We start from the raw sequence: 21,686 nt of genomic DNA on the forward strand, positions 1-21,686 counted from the left end.
TTGTTCTTCATATAGCAACAGACTTCATGCATGAATGTTGAACACTAATTACACATTTTCATTGTTTAATTGAAGGATAAAAAAGATGTCAAGTTATACTGAAATAATTGATAACATATCAAATGTCATACCAATAATGATTCGAGCTGTTATTGTCTTATCAGGACAGTATTGTTGATTGATCAGTAGGTTTTTCTGAAACTGCAGTGTACGACACGGTTCAAAATACCTGTTCCCATTGTGTTCTATGTGCACCCACTTACCGGTGGTATCTCCGACACACGTGTGCTGACACATGTTGACCCGTCAGGATACGCCACTCACTGTCTTATTTTCTAGCTTTGACATTCTAGAAAAGCAGTAGATGTATCACATTTGTCGCCAAAATTGGCTCGTCTTGTGTCAGTATGTGCTACAAGCATCAAATGACATCACGTTATGCAACGCAGACGGTGTGTATTGCAGTCAGTTTGCTTACCTTTTGGCTAAGGATGTGATGCTACTAATAAGCAGCGTTGATTTAGTTAAGCTAGAGTACATGAAGGTTGGACAATTATTGTTGCGGATTATAAAAACAAGCCTAGAACTGTCATATGACGATACAATAACTGTGATCTTTCTGTGACTTTATGTAGCGACTAGACTGGTGTTAGTCTGGTCTCAGTGTTATTGAACAGAGGCCATGCTCTGCTCTGCCGTGACTTTGAAAGACCTTTATTAGTACATATGCCTCTGTGTATATGTTTGCGAGCCAGCGGTTGGGCAGCGGTGTCCGCTCCTAGCAGATGCCCGTTCCTCCTGGTTGCAATCAGCATTTTAGCGGGCTGCTGCCAGCTCTTCCCTCGGCCCAAAGGGACCAATTAGCGGCTGGCAGCTGCACCCAGAATGCCACCATAGAATGAGGGGGCTGTTGAGGATGGTCCGTAAGAGAAGGGCAGATAAACCTAAGGACACACATGTAGACAAGGAGAGTAACACTGAATTATTACAGAACTGAAACTGAAGAGTGGATAGCTTAGTGGGAGCAGACTAATTAATGGAGAGCTTGAAGAAGAAGAGAAAGGTGGAAAGTAGCGGTTGGGACACGGTGTTTATTTGGAGCCGTCTTCTTCAGAGCACCTGCTGGTCTTCCAAAGGCTCAGAAAGAGGAGAGTGGAAGCCCCTTGGCCCCCTGCCCTCACCAAATTAGCACCCGAGCCGACAAGAGACTTGACTGTCCCTTATCATGCCGTCGTCCCCCCTTTCTCCCTCCTGACCTTTAGCCCCTGAACCCTCACTTTTCACCCCAGTAAATGCAGTACCATGTCAAGAGCCGATGTCCCCCCCTTCCCCCCGCCCCGTCACTGAGCTGACCGTGGCCGGGGGCCAGAGTGAACCGTCAGACACAAGTTCTGTAGTTATTCCAGCAGGCCCTCTTCATTACATCGAGACTCAAAGGTCAAATATCAGTATCATTTCCAAGGGTCATCTGTAAATCTATACTCTATATATTATTGGACACACAAATCTTTACAGTAACACAAGCAGGACACTTTCTTATCCTAATTCTGTCATTATATATATAAGGTACCGGTGAAGGTTGAGTTAAAAGGCCGTCGTTAGGGTAGAGGGGCGTAGAAGCGACAAAAACAGAAGGAGAGAAGTAGCGTTTAGCTAATATAGGAGGCCCTCTTCATTACATTAAACACTAAAGGAAGTAAAGATCAGCATGATAACAGCACAACTCTGCTAACAAAAATAGAACAATCAGCAATCCGTGCAAAATCAGTCAAATTTCATAAAACAAACTAAACAATTACACAACAATTCACTCTTCTGGTTTCATCCTTTCTACCAAATGTTGGAATGTAACTGCAGGGATTTCTCCCATTCAGTCACAAGAGCATTATTAGTGAGGTCCAGCACTGATGTTGGGTGGCTTGTTGGTGTTGGATAGGATAGAGGTCAAGGCTCTGCGATGACCAGTCAAGTACTTCTGCACCAAACTGGGAAAACGGTTTCTTTCTGGAGCACAGGGACAATGTCATGTTGAAACAGGAAAGACAAACTGCTGACACTACGTTGGAAGCACGTTATTGTCTAAAAATGTCATGGTAAGTTGAAGTTAGAACTAAAGGACCTGCTGCACACCACATATGTAGTGTAAATGCAGTAAATTACTCATAGCACATACTGTATAATGTAACATCTTTTTGCCCCTTCCTTATTTGACAAATCAATGAAGAGAAAAGGAAAAACACTGGAGAAGGAGAAATCACTGGCCTGGCGGTGTAAAGAGCTAAGTGACAAACTGTTGCCTGTGTTTTTGTTCTCTGACCTTGAAGGAGTGCAGCTGTATCCGAGCCCAACTTTTATCCCCTGAACGAAGCGCCTCCACTCACAGCCAAGTGTAAAGAACATCTAAATACTCCTTATATCCACCGCCGGCCGTCCTCCAGTCTTTTCGACCCCTCTCCCTCCCTTCCCTTCCCCCCCCACCTTCTTCATTCATGATGCTCGCGTTCCTCCCGACGGGCTTGTACATCACCTCCTTGTCTCTCACTCAGTGGCTAAAACAGAAGTCGAGGGCCCGGTGTCCGACCGGCTGACCGGGGTCCATCAATCACTGGCCCAAAAGAATCAGCAGCATGATGGATGCGTAACACGCTGGCATCTGCAACCAGAACCTGGTTTAAATCTACACCACTGAGCCACCTCTGCTCCCCCGTGTGTGTGTGTGTGTGTGTGTGGTGACAGATAAACCGCAGACCCTTGCATGTGTCTCCATCTCGTCACTCATTATGAAACACAGTCAACATACATTAAGTCCACACGCCAGCTCTTCTGTCTCAATATTACTTTATTCTAATGCCAGAGTGTTGGCAGTCAAGACGCAGGCTACTTCTTGGTACAACAATTCTCAACAAAACAACAGTTTTTGAGGCTGATATTGATATTTAGAGTGTAAGAATATAGGTATGTTATAAACTCCACCATTAATAACGGCCATGCCGAAGTATCAGCTGATCTCTAACACACAAATATACCTGCAAGTCCAATTATGTAAACATACAAGTTGTATCTCCTTGAGAGGAAATAAGAGAAGAAGAGGAAAAAAGATGTTGAAATAGCTACGCTAATTACTTTTAATTTAATTACAAAAATTGCAAAAAAAAAGTAAATAGAAATAGTTCACTAGACCTCATAAAGACCTCCACGTCATGGTCAGTAAAAAAAAAAAAAAAAAAAAAATCAACAACTCGATTAAAAAACTGCTCTCAGAGCCATTAATAGCGTACTATTCTGTCCACATGTCTTTCCTCTCATGTCTTTCTTCTCTATCAGTCAGTCACAGTCTGTTGTGTGTTTGCTGCCCCCCCCCTGTCCCCCCTTCAGGGCTGCTTACTTGCTCCGGGGTCTTGATGTGTATCCTTCAGGGCAGAGGTTCACATCCCCTGTGGAATCTGCTGTTGCCCTTTAGGGATGCTCTCACTTAACCTTCAAGTGCCCCAGTCACACTTTGAAAAGGTTTTATGACACACACTCCCTCTGTATGCTTTTCACTCTCTCTCTCTCTCTCACAAACAGACACTTACACTCTCCTTTACCCCCACAAACAGATGCACATAGTATATAACGTATGTAATAATGGCAGTCCTTAAGTGGACAAAGCCCCGGGCTCTTCCTCTTGATGCTTCTAATGGGATTTGCTGATTGACAGCCATAGTCAGTCCCTTTGACCCAACACAACACTGTGTGTGTGTGTGTGACACACACGTCATGGGACACACATGAAATGTTTGTGGCAAATCACAACCTGACGGAGTCCCGATCACCGCTAAAGATTTTGTCAGCTCTCAGCGTTGGTGTCAGGGTCAAGGTTGAGTTCAGAGGAAATGTGTGTTTTCATCATGTCTTATTTACGTTATTGATGTTCTTTCTGGCTGCAGGAGCGTATGGCTGCTGTGGAAAAGCACACATAGAGGCTATTATCTTTTAATTATTCATCAAGGATGTTCTTAAGTCTCCTTGCATGCGATTCAAAATTTGGAAACATACTTAGTCATATATAGTGCTCTTAACATTCATGGTTTTATCCTTTGATAACGATTGTATTAATTTTTAAAATATCATCCTCCTGCAGATTATTTTTAAAATATGAATTTAAAATAATAATTTTTAGATATAGATACATAGATATACAATGTAATGCTTTAAGTTTTATGCTAATTACAAATTAAACAATGAGGAATAAGTTTAATCTAATCATTATTAAAACAGAATTAGGTGTCTCCACAGACAAAATCACAAACTTTTTTGGTATAATCCAAAACGTGTTTGAAAACTGTTGAATACTGTGAGTTGGTGCTGAATGTAAGGTCTGTTTGTAGTCTTGTTTACTTATTCTTTGTTCAAATAGTTTTATAAATCAAAATTTTGATAATTTTGGATTATTTTATTTAGGCAAGGGAACCTTTAACTTTTAAGAACTTGGTAGAAACACATGTTTCTATTTCTCTAAATAAGTTATTTAAGAAATATTGTTTTGGTATCTGCACCAAAACTCAGATTGTATTAATATCAAATGACACCCTGCATGCTGCATACTGGCTAAAATGTATTTATTATGTTTTGTCTTCTTATATATTTGTATTGTGCCAACCTTGCTGTTCTTTTATACGTAGCGCTTAGCACAAACCTCATTTGTGTGCCCCCCCCCCCCCCCCCCCCCACCCGCTCATCCCGAGGTTCCCCGGGTCAGCTGGTATATGTTACAGCTGATGGCTCCACTGCGATGATGGACGAGGCCAGTAGCCCCCTTCCCCTTTTTCTTCCCCCACCATCACCACCACCGCCACAGCCACCGCTCTCCCTCCCAAAACACACTCCTCCCTCTGAATACGCCTCTCTCTGCAAGGACATCAGCACCACACAGGCTGACAGGGTCTAGTGATGGCACGCACCGGGGGCCTCCTGTGTCAGTATGTGGTCCTACAGCAGCCATTAGCCTGTCAGTCCATGTCAGCCCAACTCTTCATCCCCATACACACTAATGGAGCCCCTGAGTATTCTTCTACAAATGCTGTAGCAGGTCCATCATGTGGAAATACTTTCTTAAGAATAATACTGTTTATTCTCCGGCGTCTAACTTGCATCCGAGTGTTAATTCAGTAACGACACAGTACAGAAGTGAAGAGCGATTGATTCATGTTAAGCCCGTCTGTCATCACACAGTAACCCAGGTTCTGTTTTTAGTCTGCAGGAATAAATCAACGTCATCTGCAATATCACTTTAACAAAGTGATATTGCAGAGTAGTACGTAAACAAGTACTGAATAATCCTTAAAACTCCACCACTCATTATTTTTAATCTTAAAATTGAATTAAATAACATCATCATGTGAAAGGTGTCAATTATAGTGATGAACCCATAAAGAATTATGTCAAAATCTGCAGCTCTACTGAGCTTTTTAGCCCCTTTTAGCTCATAGTTTTGGGTTTGTTTGGCACATTTACTGTATAGTTCAGTCATCAACACTCTTTCCATGTCCGCTGGATGTCTACATTAATGCTGCAACTAATGATTAGAGAGAATATTCATATTTAAGAAGCTGGAACAAGAGAATTTTAGCATTTTTTTCTTAAAGAATGACTCAAAATGATCTAAATAGGCTGATCATTGCTAATGTGTTGAACATAACAACTCTGTAAGGCAATCGTTTGTGAGAGCTGGGTGTCTGTCAGATTATTATGGGATTCTTCTGCTTCCCAGTGGCCAAAAAAGCTATAAATGCAGCTTTAATTACCCGATATACAAATAGTACGCAAGATGTAAACCAGGACGAGAAGGTTTTTGGTTGAGTGAAAAAAAACAAAACAAAAAAGCAATATACAAATTAAAAACGCAAGTCACAAGCACATCAGAGACATAGTAGATCCATAATACTCATGTATTATTATGTCCGACAGATATGGTTTTTGTGAACCTGATACTGATATCAGAGTTAAAGAGTTTCAAACATCCAACTATATATTGGTGGGAACATTCTTCTACAAAGAACTGTAACTATGGAGCTGGACATTTTATATGAAAAATGAACCGGTCTTTGCTCTCCGGTGGAAAAACGATGCGATGGTGTCACCGTTGCTTAACCCTCAAAATATCTTTAGCATTTCTTTGCTGCAGTTTCTTCTTACCTATGGGCTGATGTATACATTGACACTGATATATCTGTGATAAGCTAAACTGAGCTGATATTAATGTTGACAATTATTGACAAGTTTATTTCTTCTTGTAGTGTTAAATGTCAGCTGACAGGAGCTAATCTTGGATCACAGCTATGTTCTAGCGATATAATTCTGACCTATTGGTTCATAGATACAACAGACTTTTTTTTTTACTTTAAAAGCACATCTATAAATGGATCCTAGACTATCATCTTTGAAAAACGCCTTTACACTAGAGATGGTTTTAGCATCAAGGAGTGGTATTTGGAATTATAAGAACATTTTATAATCTAGAGGCGCATTCCTCCGACCTCCTAAAACAAGGCGTTAAATTCGTTCACATGCAACATCTCCTCCAAACTCACATTCTCGGCGTACTCCAGGAGTACATGATATACTGTGATGAGTTACAGGATGCAGTATTTTTAAGACCATGGAATGCAGTTCTCTGTTGGCAGGGTGGGCCATCAAACTATGTTGACATCTCCGGGTAGTCTGTCAGAAGGTATCACTAGGTGTCAAACACGAAGAGATCTTATTATCATAACCGCTCTGGCTTACAGAGGGTTATTAAATTGTGGTAACTCCCTTGTTAAGTCTGATGTTAGCATGGCATCGCTGTCTACTGTAAGAGCGCCAGAGCAGTGGGAGTCAGAAGATGAGCCCCAGGGGACGGGAACATGGGATTGCAGGGGGAACAGGCTGTCAATAATAAGATTTATTATCCATCGGGTCGTCCCAGGGAGGGGGCAGACAGAGACCGCTGTTCCCTGGAATTAGCCGTCAGATATGGAGGGGGGGGGGGATCCCTAAGAGGATGGAGGAAGGGAGGTGCTGTGCAGCACTGGCCTGTCAGTAGCCCCAGTCAGAGGCCTGAGAGCATGGAAGTATGAAAGCTCTGAGGTGGCAGACAACTTTACTCAAAGTCTAGTCCGCGTCGCTTAGACGAGGCTCAGTCATCTTAAGGATGGGACTCTAGTTCAACGCTACCAGATCCACTTATGTGATGTTACGTCTGCCTCTTTATGTTCATAAAGCAGGATCTACATCAGTGATGTGTCACAAGTTTTGAGTGGATTCCTCATGTGGACTCACAGAAGAGGATCAGACCTGTTATATCACTGAGAGGATAAACGAGGAAAAAAAAACTTAGATTTTGTTTTGAAGGGTTGTTAAAATTACATTTAGTGGTATCTAGTCATTCAGGTTTTCCTAGTTTTATTTGCCTTTATTTTGAAATGTCTTCTGCATCCACCGCAATACAATGGAGGTGAATGGAATTTCATTTGAAAACAGTATTAAAAGTACAATTCCAAATTATTATAACTCAAATGAAAAAAACATGTCCCACTCATTTGGCGGCCAAGGCAACTGCCTATGTAGCCTATGCCACGGGCCGCCCCTGTATGTATGACACTACATCTAGTCTCTGGGACGCAGAAAGTGGAAGGGCGATTTTCTTTGACCCCCACCACCACTCTAGTTTTTTACCTTCCAAAGAGGAATGTCCCAAGTCCTCCTGAGCACACTGCACAAAACAGCAGAGATTGGTGATCATGAGGACAAGAAGCCATCATCCTAGATTACAACCACAACAAAGGAGGCGTAGACAACTTGGACAAGGTGATTGGAACAGCAGCAGGAGGATGACTGCCTGCTGGCCCCTGGTCATCTTCCATAACATCATTGATGTGTCCTCATACAACGCTTTCATGATATTGAAGAAGATCAACCTGGATGCCTGATAAGCGGAACAAGAGGAGGGTGTTCCTGAACCTCCCCTGCACAGCAGCCTCTGCAGCTCTTGTGAAAGCTGTTCAGGGGGCTGAATCTTGTCCTGATCCACCTGAGGCTGCAGCTGTAAAACAAATACTATGTGCTGCACATGTGAGAAATACATCTGCAAAGTCACTGCACACACACACACCTGCATACTGTCCTACATGTGCTAATTAGGGTTGATTGACTTAAGTTCTTCACCTTTTTCATTTTGTATCTATTATCCTATTTTATTCTTACTGTTGTTGTTAATTAATATAGGAGAAGACTAGTATTTCGTAGTTGAATTCTTCATTGCACAGTATATAAGAATATATCACTATGTTGCCAAAAAGGTTCAAGACTGTTAAACTAAATGCATTCAGAACTACTTTCTGCACATTTATGCTGCTTTCTCAGGCTATACAAGTGCTATCACTTGCTAAAAAAAATGTTTACACCCATGCAGCATCTTTAGCAATAATGATAATAATAAACCTCTACTTTAGGAAAGAAAACAATTATGACAGGTGTGCTGTAATAAAAAGTGGTGTCCACTGATTGAATGTAGTCTTTCTGTTGCACTGTGAAGAGGGAAAACCCAGATATTCACAAAGTTTGTGATGAATGACAGGTTGTTTCTTCATACAAAATAGATTTGGGGTTTAAAATTCTATTAAGCTGCTTTATTTTAGGGGTTTAGTGAAGGCGGGTAATTTTTGACTCTTAGGACAAGAGGAGTATACAGACTGTTAAGACTACACAAAGGTTAAACCTGATAATCTAAACTACTTCATGTGTCTGTACAAATGTCTGTAGTCCATCATTGGACAGGAAAACTGTGCACTCACAACTACGGTCAAAGTTGAACCATGCTACAGTTATAAACTGAAAGTGTCTGCTCCTTGACTGTCTGCAACAGCAGCAGAGTCTCAGCACAGAGAGCAGAGTGAGACGTCTGTCCTCCCTCCTGCTCTCTGCTGTAAACACACGTAGCCGTTAGTGAGCAGCTGCTCTCACGTCTCCCCGGGTCTCAGTGATTGGTGAGTTGCTCCGGTAGCTGCAGCCTCACCGCCACACAAACACTCTCTCTCTCTGTCTCTCGACTGCACACTCACTATGCACTGAGCTATTCCTTAAAAGGAGCTACACTACTAAGAGTTTCCCGGGCACAACACACAGATTGACTCATGTTTCAGAGCAGCACTGCACAGAGTCTCCCAAGTGCTATTGATTTCCAAATGAATGGATATTTTTTCGGCATTGATTAAATATTTTTTTGATCTGGCAGGGGTTACCATTGTACATTTATACAGGAAACACTACAGGTTGTGTATTTCCTTTGTAAAATGTAATTCTGATGAAAACTATCTAACTAACTGTGGATTATCCAGAGTAAGAATTATCTCTCCCAGTAACAGTTCTGATACCTTAACTCAGGGTATCTTCAAGTACCGATCTGAAGCTCTTTTTACCAAAATTATTAAAAAGACCCCTCATCTGTGAGCATCATTAACAAACTTCCATTCACCTCTGTTGATTTGAGTTGAGACTGAAATCTTGGAGATGGAGATTTGACAAAACCTGAGCAAATAAACCCAAAACTATCTGCACGGATAGATTCTTCCAGAGTTAGAACATACGTTGAACCAACCCTTACATGCGGCTCTGTGCCTGGAAGGCTGGCTACTCGCAGAAGGAGCGATGAGTGCAGCGCGCGGCGACTAGAGTAGATTATCTGCGGATTCATAGCGGCGAGTCAGCGAGAGATGGATGGACGGCGTGTGAGCTGCATGCGTTTGCAAACGGTGTCTTCACAGTGCAGGGCGCTGCTTCACTCCCCCCCCCCCCCCACCCCCTCCACGTTGCAAGGCAGGCCACTGTCAAAGGTCTATTAAGGGAAGATTGAGACCCCAGGTGTATATGTGTGAGTAAGTGTGTGTGTTTGTGTGTGAGTGTGTGTGCTCACATACTCATTGGTCATGGTCCTATAGTGGAAGATTGAGACCCCATTGCTCCCAGAGCCACTCAACCAACACAACCTGCAGTGGTTTACAATCAGAGCAACATCGTCCATCCATCCCACTGCTGACACACACACACACACACACCAACAGCACAGCTCACTATAGATATCATTAAACAGTAGCCAAGGTGGAACAGCTGTGTGACAGCGTCATGGACACAGTGGATGACATGATGTTTGGAACAAGAGTTTAGAGGCAGATTGAGGTGCGGGTTAGCGATGTCGGGGGTGTGGGGGGAGGCAGCGGGTTTACGAGGTTGCAGGGTGGTAGTCGTGGCAGCACCTTTGACAAGACCTATTTGTCATCTGCCAGGACTCCCAAATAACTCTGACTGCAATACGGATGAATTGTGGAAGAAAAAGTGACTATAAGCCAGGCAACTAATCCTGTACAAACCCACCCTCCTCCACCCATCTACTCTCTATAGCTCGCTCTCTCTCTCATTCTGTCTCTTTTTCCCCCCCGAGTCTCTCTTTCATAACCCACCACACATCCGTTACACCTACAGAACTAGAGCTGGCCGATACGCTTGAATTTAGTATCACAATATTAACAAGAATATAGATTTTGTGATATCAATATATGTCACCGCGTGACACTTGTAAATATTCCAAACCACATATAAAATATTAAAATTGATGTTCAGTGTGCTGAAGCGTGTTTTACTCTTCTTTCAGAAGTTGCTTTATTCCATCAGACAAAACTTAAAAACTGATTTTGTTAGTCTGAAATAGCCGTTCGCTCCAATTTATCGCTACTTTGATCTTATTTTGATAGTTTTGCTTGTAACTTCTTCAGCTCTTATAATATTTTGCTTGCTAAAGTAATTTCTGAGATCTAGTCAGTCAATCAGACCAGCCTGCAGTTAAACCAGATGATCTAAAACCACTTTATTTGGAGCTAAAACTGAAAGTGAGCGCACCTAAAATGTTAAGCTGATAATGTTGTGAGTGCACAGTAAGAAAGTTTAATTTGGACAACACAAGAATTGTACAATAATAACACAATATGATCATATCACCATTAAATGATAAATAAGGGAGAATACAAGATGAGGTGCCCTGAGAAATTACAAACAAGGCAGAGGCAACAAACGCCATGATGTAAAGCGGCAAGCATTTCTCTCCACAGAGTCCATTATTTTTGTATATCTCGACACCCCAGAGTGTAATATTACGCCGTTGCCGTTTACTAACCCATATTTCAAATTTTGTTTTAGTAAGAGTTATCACCTACTAACATAGCATCAAGCAAACTTCTTGTTCTTCTTCTTCTTATTATTATTATGGTTACCATAATTAACATTTGAAGGGTTGCATTTATACACACATCACGTAGGTGCAAGGCTGTTAAAATACTGCACCAAGAGGAAAACAGTATTGCCATCGTATTTACTACAAAGCCACAATTTTTATTCAAATGAATATTTCAATCTAAGTCGGATCTTCGTCAAGTCAAAACTTCCACTCATTGAGTTTGTCACTCTGGATTGGTTGGATGTTTAACCACACATGTCACCATGGAGCCTGCCAGCCTGTTGGTGTGTGTGTTAATATATATGGGTGTGGGAATAATTGTGACCTGACAAAGATCCCAAATTGGATGGAAATGACACTGGTTTAACTGGATTTTTGTTTCAGGTGCTCTGTTGTACAGTTATAACGGATATCTGCCAGACAGCAGAGCGGTGTAGCACACAAACAGCCCGATGTTTTTGTGTCCTAAACATGTAGTCAGTATTTCCGAAAGCCCCCTGCAGTCATTTGTTCAACAGTAAATGTTTGTCTGAGATGGATTCTCCAGCTGATCCAGAGCTGCATCCCAGTTGACAAATGAATCCAGCGCCTGGGGGGGGAGGAAGAGTGAGTGAGGGCGGGGGGGAGCGGAGAGTAGATGGTGGATTGTGTAGAAGTGGAAATCGAATCATTTTATTGTTTGTCACCGCAGCCTTCTTGGTCACGGTTTGTTATTGGACGCTAATTAAAACGGCAACAATCCTGACAATTGGCAATTAAAGACTTGTGAGAGAGGTGATGGGAAATGAGCTCCTCACCGGGTGTATAAACTCATTTGTTATCCCTCTCTCACACCTCTCTTCACTCTTGTCTTTTCTTTACTCATTAGGAAGACAGAGTGCTGTCACTGACCACCGCAGTGAATGATTGGTGGATGAGGGAGGGGGGAAGCCGGAGCGCAGATAATGACATGCAAGAGATTTTTTTTTTTTTTTTTTTAAGTTGCTGGAATAATTTAAATGAATACAGCAAGCGACTGATTCATGTTGCTTTTCAGGAAGTAGTAGTGGCAAGTTTTACTTTATTCATAAATTACTTTATTAATTTAAGGCTTTTTACAAACGTAATTTTCCAGAAAGAGCTTTAAATCCATGCCAGATAATTCATTTTTTTCACAACTTTGATCTTTTTTCAGTATGTTTTGACATTGTTTCTATCAGTAATCCAAACTTAAAGGTGCATTGTGTAGAATTTAGTGGCATCTAATGGAATATAATATTCATAAATATGTTTTAATTAGTATATAATCACCTGAAAATGAGAATCATTGTGTTTTTGTTACCTTAGAATGAGCGCTTTATATCTATAGAGGGAGTAAGTCCTCTTCCACGGAGGCCGCCATGTTTCTACAGTAGCCTAGAGCAGACAAACCAAACACTGTCTCTAGAGAGAAGGCCTTTTGCGTTTTTTTGGCGGCCATCGTAGATTCTCCTTCACACTTGGATGGGGGGGGAGTCGGTTTGTTGCAATCTGCAACCTCACCGCTTTAATTCAATCAGATGAGACTAATTAAAATAAGGGCTTAAAAGAAATTGATTTACTTGTGTGGAAAAGCCAAAGAGATATGTGAGGAGTCTTGGCAGTAACACCATTGTGACATCATTATTTTTTACGGATGAAGTCACCATGAGCTGTGCAGGAATATCCCTCCTGATTGAGTGTAGACACTGGTGGTGCTGGTGGTGGTGAAGGAGTTGGAACATCTGGATGGAGGTGATCTGCAGCAGGATTTGGATGAGCTCACTGGAGGGACAGCTGGTTCTGGGGAAACTGGAGGTGAATGAGGTGAAGGTGGCGGACGAGCAGTTCTGACATTTAAAGGGGTCAAAACTCCAGCAACACTTTTAGTATAAAGAACAACTTTATTATGAGAACTATTTGTTATGAGATCTCATGATAAAGTTGTTCTTTATAATAGAAGTGTTGTTGGAGTTTTGACTTATTTCCTTCTCGGAGCACCTTTGAAATAGGTGACGTTGTGCCAGAAATCCCTGCTCTATAGATTTTAAGTTTGACAGAAACGAAATGATTGGTTCACAGAGGTCACTGTGAAATCTGATGGGTAAAGTGGAAAGTATGAACAGCTTTATTTAGCTGACTGAGTTGGATTGAACTTTCTCTAAATTCTAGTTTTCCTGTGCAAATGGATGAACTATTACTGACATTTCAGATGTTTTTAGTGTCTGATCATTCGACTTCTTGTGTTTCTTGCACTGTTGGACTTGTTTTTAGAGAAGTCATTGTGTTCGCAGATCTTAACATTTGATTTGTTGAGTACAATCTTATTATTACTCACAGAGATGATGAGCAAAACTATAAAAATAAAACACAAGTTGTAATTTTTTACATTTCCCTTTACATACCATAGAGAGACTCCTGCTCCATGTAGTCTTTGATCTTATAACCGGTGTAGTAAACTGGTGTGAACAAGGACTTAACATGATCCACAATGCAAATTAAATCCTTTGCGCGAGTGTGTGGGCCAGGCCTCCATAAAACAACATGATGGATACACAGCCAGATAAATAAATAAATAAAAACACTTTTTTTTTTTCTATTCTGATCTTTCTACTCTTACGCTTCTGGTACTGATGGATCTGTGAAACGATATAACGAATGAGACTTAAAGGGGTGAGAGAGAGAGAGAGAGGGAGGCAGGAGGGATGAAGGCAGCGAGGAAAGAGACAGAGGATATGATTTATTAGGCTCATAAAAATTCTGCCTTTGTTATTCCCTCTCATTTTTATATGTGAAGCTTATTAAAGAGCACACCTGCCAGAATCCTCAGACGAACTTGTGTATCTGTGTGTGTGTGTTGTACGCATTCAAAATGATGTGTATACTGTATGTGCAAGTGTTCACGCACCGACTGGATGTTTAACTCCTGCTCCTGTGTCTCAGTGGGATCAGATTTTCTTATTCATCATCTGTCATTCAACTTTGCTTCCCCCCTCTGCCTCCTCCCAAGGTCCCGCCGCTTCCTCCCACCGTAGCCCCGCCTCCCAGCGGGTGTTCAGGACCCGCTACAAGATGGTGACCCGGCCGGGCTCCGGCGTGGCACACACCCTCCATTACAACCCCGCCCTCTCCTGGAGAGCCAAGAGGATCCAGTCTGCCAGGTGATCTCCGTTAAACAAAAAAGACAAATATACACACATGCACACCTCCTGCAGGTTTAATGTGTCTCAACGGCTAATATCCTTCAGTGCAGAGCAGCGCCGTGTCTTTTATGTCACCGTCATGTGTAGCATGTGAGTGGAAGAGGTCGGGAATTTATGATGCTCATTTTTACACAGTAGATAACCCAGAGAATAAACCATTTACACCAGTGTGCTCCTCACATTAATTTACACCAGCAGGAATGGCTTCTCACCCCGGACAGACGCAAAGAGAAAGAGAGAGAGAGAGAGAAAGAGAGAGAGAGGGAGGGAAGGCTGGGCCCTTTTCTTAATGCCATTATAACCCCCCCCCCCCCCACCTCCCTTCATTTATCGAACTTCCATCCCCTCTGTCTCTGCACTCCATCCTTCTATCATTCTCACTTTAATCCACCAGTAAGACTTAAAACTTGCAGCTGCAACTAAAGATTCTTTTTTCAATCTCTCCGTATTTTTTTATTAACCTTTTAGTCTATGAAATGTCAGGAAATAGTGAAAAATGTGTATCACACTTACCTAGAACACAAAGTGACGTCTTAAAATACCCAATAACAATAACCAGGACATTCAACTGACAATGATGCAAAACAGAGAAAAGAGATTTTTGCTGCTAAATGTCTAAAACGACTAATTGAAGACTTTTTGTTCCATTTAGTTTCTACAGGTCAATTATATGTTTCTAGTATATAAACACAGGAATTTGCCAATCTGACAACTGAGGTAAACATAAAACATACATGTTTAACACATATCTAGAATATATATTTAGTGTGTATGATGTGACATGGTGTGGTGATGAGGTCGTCTCTGAGGGTAGTGAGTTAATTAATGATTACGAGGAGGTCATTATCAGGTGACGGCAGGGTTGGAACTTTTTTTTTGTCCATCTGCCGCTGTGGTTGATTCCAAAATCTATCAGCCACTCGGTTTTCTTACCAACTACTTCCTTGTTTTAACCAGCAGTGTTTAACTGCATGTGAAAAATAATGAAACAAGATCTACAATATTCAAGCAATAGGCTATTTATTAAAGTAAATATTTAAACTCTTAAGAAAAATACTGACACTCTCTCTCTCTCTCTCTCTCTCTCTCTCTCTCTCTCTCTCTCTCTCTCTCTCTCTCTCTCATACACACACATAGTACACTCAATCACTCACACACCAACTGTGAACTGATGGTAGTTACATCTGATGAGTTGGGCAAATTAAACAAAAACATTTCCTCCCTCATCTTCATCTCTAATCCCAGTTTAATGTCACTCCTGCTTGTTAGAGTCAGATTCTAAAGTTTCAGTGTACGGAGCTAATTTCCTGCCAAAACTAAACACTCACTAACAAACACTGTGTGGTTTGAAAATATAGAACACCATTAACAAACTAATGCATTTTGTTTTACGTACCTATCAAACAAATACACAACATATTCCTAATAGTGGTCGATTGATGAGTTATTCAATGGCCGATGCCGATATTTAGTGAGCAGGGCGGCCAATGGCCAATATATAATACCAATATCATGTTTTTTTCTTGCATTAGATTAAATACAACAATTTAACAATAATAATAATAACAAATGAGACACAAAATTGCTGAACTTAAATGAACACTAAAGTACACACTAAGTCAGTGTAAAGGAAAATCAGAGATTTCTTTTTAAACACATAAATTGTAATTGTAATTATAAAATAATTGCTGAAAACATGAAAAGACTGAACTATGTAGTACTGAATTGTGGAGTTAGACTGTTTTTCACTATTCTGTGTTGGATTTTTGTTCAGGCCTGAAGTGATGGCTCGATGACACGCTGGACCTGTACTTAGCATGACCCCTCCTTTAACACTATATAAAAACTAGCTCATGCAGAACTGCCTCATAAAAGTACACATTTAAAATAGGCCTTGTTTTGTAGGTGTATGACAAGCAACATGGATATTTTAAAAATAAAGCAACGTTAGGAGCCACTGTTTAATTCGGCACCTATTTTGTAGGTAAATGTGGACGTATTTCAATAAAAATGTAACTGTATGACAGATGGTTCATCCAATCACCTGCCAAGTATTTTTTGAAAACAGTTTCCAAAAACTTCTCAGATAGTTCTGTGTAATAAACCAACTGGCGCGTCAAGTGACTGCACCCAGTGCTCTTATTTTAAATTTGAAAAAGTATCATCTGATATCGAAGTATCTAATATCCACAGGTAATTAAAAAACTAAACTTTCTAAAGAAAAAAGATGAAAAACAACTTATGAACTTATGCATTGTGGAATGTCACAAATCGCTCTGTTACGCTACTTTTATTTACCCGCCAACATGGCTGGTAGGTTGAACAAATTTACCTGGTGGTTTATCTGGCGGTTGACGGTTGCTAATTTCCAACCCTGGGTGACGGATGTTAAGTTAATACCTAATTCATGGCCTCATTACAGTGAAAAAGACACGTTTATACTCTGACATTTATTAGTCAAACGGTGTTGATTTTTTTTTTTTGCAGTAGTTACAAACTGTTTGAACCTGAAAGCTTTGAACTGGCTGTTGTGGTCGGTTCTGATGATCTGTTAATGTGTAGAGAATTAACAAGATGCTCCTCCTGGAAACTGGCTGTGGTGCGACTGGACTGACACACACATACACACAAACACACACACACAAACACACAAAGCTACACAGGGCTGAAAATATGTCCACTCTTGGTATTGTTTTATCGGTAAAAGAGCTACGTAGGGCTACAATACCTGTCTTTGTCAGTGTGATCTGTTGAAAACTGTTTTGAGTAATCGATCAATCTTTTTGTCTATAAAATGTCAGGAAATAGTGTTTTTTTTTTTCATTTTACCAGCAACCAAAACACAACTATATTAAATGTACAATAGCAAGTAAGTATTTTAAATATTTTAATTATGAAAATTGTAAGATTGGAAATTTAAAGTCTGTCCATTGAAATTGCCAAAAACATATATTTTCTCTCTCACCCATCATAGCATGTAGCCTGTTTTATGTCCAAAGGTTTTTGAGATACTCACCTCTTAAACTTGTGCTGCCACTTCAGTCCAGTAGAGATGAATTAAAAGCATTGAAAAATTACTCAGCAATGAGTCTTTCCAGACACAGCATCCCCGTTACTGAGGATGATCCACAGATGTCACTGCGAACAGACGTCATTCGGACTATTTCTTGTGATTAAAAGGAGATTGTGTTGAGAACTGTTGATGATGGAGTAACCGGGACTTCATCTCTGGACGTAGATGTTCTGACGCTCTGAGGAGCACAAATGATGTTTCAAACACCTCCATGTTGTGGAAGTAGCAGCGAAAATCTCAAAGGTGGAGTATGGGGTATTTTTTGGGTGGGCAGGAGGATAATTTTGATGAATCTAGCATTTAAGTTGTCCTTTAGTTTAGTATGTTTGGTAGCTAAACTTACTAAATTACAGTATTTTTGTGCATTTGTGTTTTGCATCCGGTTGTTTGTGTGTGTGTGTGTGTTGAGGGGTTCATTTGTGTAATCCAGATTTGGTAAGACAGAGGGGGCCAGGACTGTGGCTGGACTCAGCCTCTGGTGACTTATTACTATTCATTTAGCTGCTGCAGTAAATATTGATTCATCAAGGGATTTTCAATTTGAGCCCCGTGACATCTCGTGAAATATCACCAAGTGTGTAGAAGTGAGGAGAGAGATAGGAGGAAGGGGGGACAGGTCGGGTCCCCAGGGAGAGTGTATCACCCCCCCACCACCACCACCTATCTATCTGTTTAACTCCAAAGACCCTCCACTTTTATCAGTTTGGACCTATTGAGTGGAGCATGAGCTCATATTCTCTGCTCTTAACTACTGAGTGCTGCTCTTCATCTTTGGCCTATCAGACCCACTGATCCCTGTCCTCATATGTCCTCGGCTGTTATCTCTGTGCCTGCTCATAGCTGAACCCCTCACTCAGAGCCTCGCATCTAAAAAGCCAACCTCACACAGTGATCCATAGGTGTCTAATGTCTTCTATCTGAGTATATATACTGTGATGATATTGTTTTAATGTTTAAAGTAGGAGTCGAGGTTTAAACGATTTTGTCTTTTTTAAAGGTAAGTAGAACTCAAGCTGTTCTTTTAAGATAATCAGACTACTCAGATACTCTGGGGGGGAACATTTTTATGCATTCAGTCTTTCATTCAGTCAATTTTTATTAAGACAGAGTGGTGAGTTGAGGAATTAAAACCCCTCCTTTGCATGGACACCCTCACAGGACAAGAACAGCACATGTATGGTATTAATAAGACGATTTTCTTTATCAATATCACCAAATCACAAATGAATGCAAGTAGGCCTGCTGTTAATTATTATTTTCATCATTTATTAGTCTAACGATTATTTTCTTGATTAATCGTTTTGTCTATAACACGTCATCTGCTTAAGGTGATATATTGCTTGTTTTATTGAAACAATAGTCCAGATCTAGAGGATGATATATGTCATATATGACAAGGAAAATGTTATTTTTGTTTTTCTGTCGGTAGAATAATCAATGAATTGTTGCAGCTCTGTTGAACTTTTCCACCATGATGCCTTACATCAGAGAAAATCTTCACATGTGTAAAACAAAAACCTGAATTTTATTTAAAAACTGCATGGTTTTTGCACACAACTGCATGGGATTAGCATAAAGTGGGCCTGTCTGTAAAGGGGAGACTCATGGGTACCAACAGAACCCATTTTCATTCAGATATCTTGAGGTGAGAGGTCAACGGACCCCTATGTGCCAAAATTTACTTTACCTTTACCTTTGGAGCGTTATTTAGCCCCCTTCCCTACAAGCTAGCATGACATGGTTGGTATCAATGGACGCCTTAAGTCTAGTCTAGTTCATATAATCAGGACTTCACTCTACTCTCATTCTCTTTAGCTTTAAAACTGAGTCTGCTACAGCCTCTAAAAGACAGTAATGTCGACCGAGGGAGCAGACGCCACTGCGGGTCTTTTAGGGTTAACAAGAAAAGTCAACCGCCATGCTAGCAGCTCTGTAAGGTTGTACTTCCTGTAGACACAGAGGACCTAGGTGAAGGAGCTTTATTTTTAAACTTAGGGGCATTTCAAAGTGATTAGCAGTACATAAGAAAATATTTCAGAACAGCATCTAAGAACTGAAATTTAAAACACAGAATGGAAAAAGTGATCCATAAAACCACAAAGAAGAAAATAAAACCTGTCATACATTTTCTCAGCACACTAACCAACTTATCCAGCTAAGCCTTTCAAAACCAGTCATTTCCTGCTCCCGGTCCCACAGGAAGTGAATGGATCCAATACCAAGCATGCCATGCGCTTACCTGGTTTCAGCCATAACGTGCCCGGCGGTTGATTTAGTGCAGGGTGGCAGTTTGAAGGGGCGGGGAGGGGGGGGGAATCGGCTGCAGTATTTCAGCCCCCGCCACCAGAAAATAGATATAATCCCAACATTAACTCCATTAATAGTAGCAGGAGTTGAATTAAGAAAGCCGTAAAGCATGCACACTGGAGGATAAATTACAGCCCAACCCTCCCTTCATCTCTCTCACACCATGCCTATTTTTTCTCTCCCTGTCCCTTCTTTAATTTTCTATATCTCTGTGTTTGCTCTGTCTCTGTTCTTCCTTCTTTCTCTTTAAGATACAAATTTTGTTTCACATCCAACATACAATTCACCCAAATCTTATCTTAATTTTTTATCCTTCTTGTCTTCCACTTTTGCCTTTTTTTTTTATCTGTGTCCGACATATATGTTAAAGCCAACATGGTGGGACATCCCAACCCCAATCTAAGTATACTATTTTTGAGTGTATACATACACACACTCATACACGCACATGCTCGGTGCGGGCGCTCATCTCTTTTAGTGCTTCTGTATTGATCAGTACAGGATGTAAGAGACTGGGCAATAAAGTGAAGCAGCACTCTCTCTTCTTCACTTCTCTCCTCCTTTTCCCGCATTCACTCCCCCATTCATCCCCTTTTATACCCCAATTCATTCATTTACTCATTACTTATCACATTAGTCATCCACCCGTCGACCAACGGGAGCGCGTTATGATCCTCTCCTGCTGCCGTTCACACCGTCTTCTGCACAAATGCTCTCTGCATTGCGTCTTAACGCTACTTTCTAACCCCAAAAGAGGATTTTGTTCATTACAGTCGAGTCCCGTTTAATTTGGATTTGATAGGACTGTGATGCTTAACGACACTGCTTCGGTTTTCTTTTAAGAGCAGCAGTTCTCACCGTTGGAATTAGCCAGATGACTGTTTTTGCTGTGCTCTGTTTCAAGGGTAACTGTTTCCCCAATATGAGCTTACTAATGCTTTGGTTGCAGACAAATAGACAAGGGCAGCATTATTCTGAGCAGTCGCGCGACCCTACAAATTCTTCCCTGTCACTAAAACAAAAGTCAGATCATTCATCAACGGCGGCGGTAGTGCTGAATCGCGCTCTCCTTTATCTGCGCGTTGCATGGTCAGAGTAGTGAACGCACACACACCTGAAGGCCCACACACACACACAAACACACACACATGTGCATATGCATGCCGACTAGTCACAGGGGAGTTTCTCTGTGCCCTTGCCCCCCCCCCCCCTCCATTTCATCCTTTTTCCCTCCATATTTTTGCCTTTCTTTTTGACCTCCTGTCATTGTTTTCTGTTATATAACACCTGAATAAGTGCATCTCCACTCTCATCACACATGCTAAGATGATTGGTTAATTAATTGATTAGTTGAGTTACAGACATTGACAGACAATGATTTAGATAATCGTTAAAAAAGTTATTTATCAAGCAAAGCACCAAGCTTTCACTGGTTCCAGCTTTACAAATGTGAAGATTTAGGTTCTTTTCTCTGTTTTATATAATTGTAAATTAATTATCTTTGAGTTTTTGACTGTTGGTCGGACAAAACAAGCAATTTACAGATGTAACTTTGACATTTTATGGAGCCAAATGACTGTACAATTAATCAAAAGTACAACTGATACGTTGATAGTGATAGTATGTGTAATGTTTTTGTTTTTAATGTCACTTTCCTGTTTTTTCTGATAGAATATAGAAATTTTTGAGTGCTGGCTCTGTACTCCAGCACCTTTATAGTAAGAGATTAAAGTGCTGCTATTCAGCTCATGTTTGTGGTTGTTTACATCCATATTATGTGAACAGTGTAGGAAGTATAGACTTATCATTGACCTATTACAGGGTGTTAAAGGAGCAGCTGTGACTGAGCAGGTAGAGG

The 21,686-nt window shown here is 40.9% G+C and overlaps 1 protein-coding gene across 1 annotated transcript in view; it reads left to right on the forward strand.

The window, feature by feature from the left end:
* Positions 1–21,686, forward strand: part of zc3h3 (zinc finger CCCH-type containing 3) — a 70,088-nt gene that overhangs the window by 21,643 nt on the left and 26,759 nt on the right. The window contains exon 4 of the mRNA XM_042416352.1: positions 14,256–14,406. Within this exon, the coding sequence (XP_042272286.1) occupies positions 14,256–14,406 (151 nt within the window). The remainder of the gene's footprint in view (positions 1–14,255; positions 14,407–21,686) is intronic.

Source organism: Thunnus maccoyii, chromosome 7, assembly GCF_910596095.1.
Source record: "Thunnus maccoyii chromosome 7, fThuMac1.1, whole genome shotgun sequence".
In the NCBI taxonomy this organism is placed as follows: domain Eukaryota; kingdom Metazoa; phylum Chordata; class Actinopteri; order Scombriformes; family Scombridae; genus Thunnus; species Thunnus maccoyii.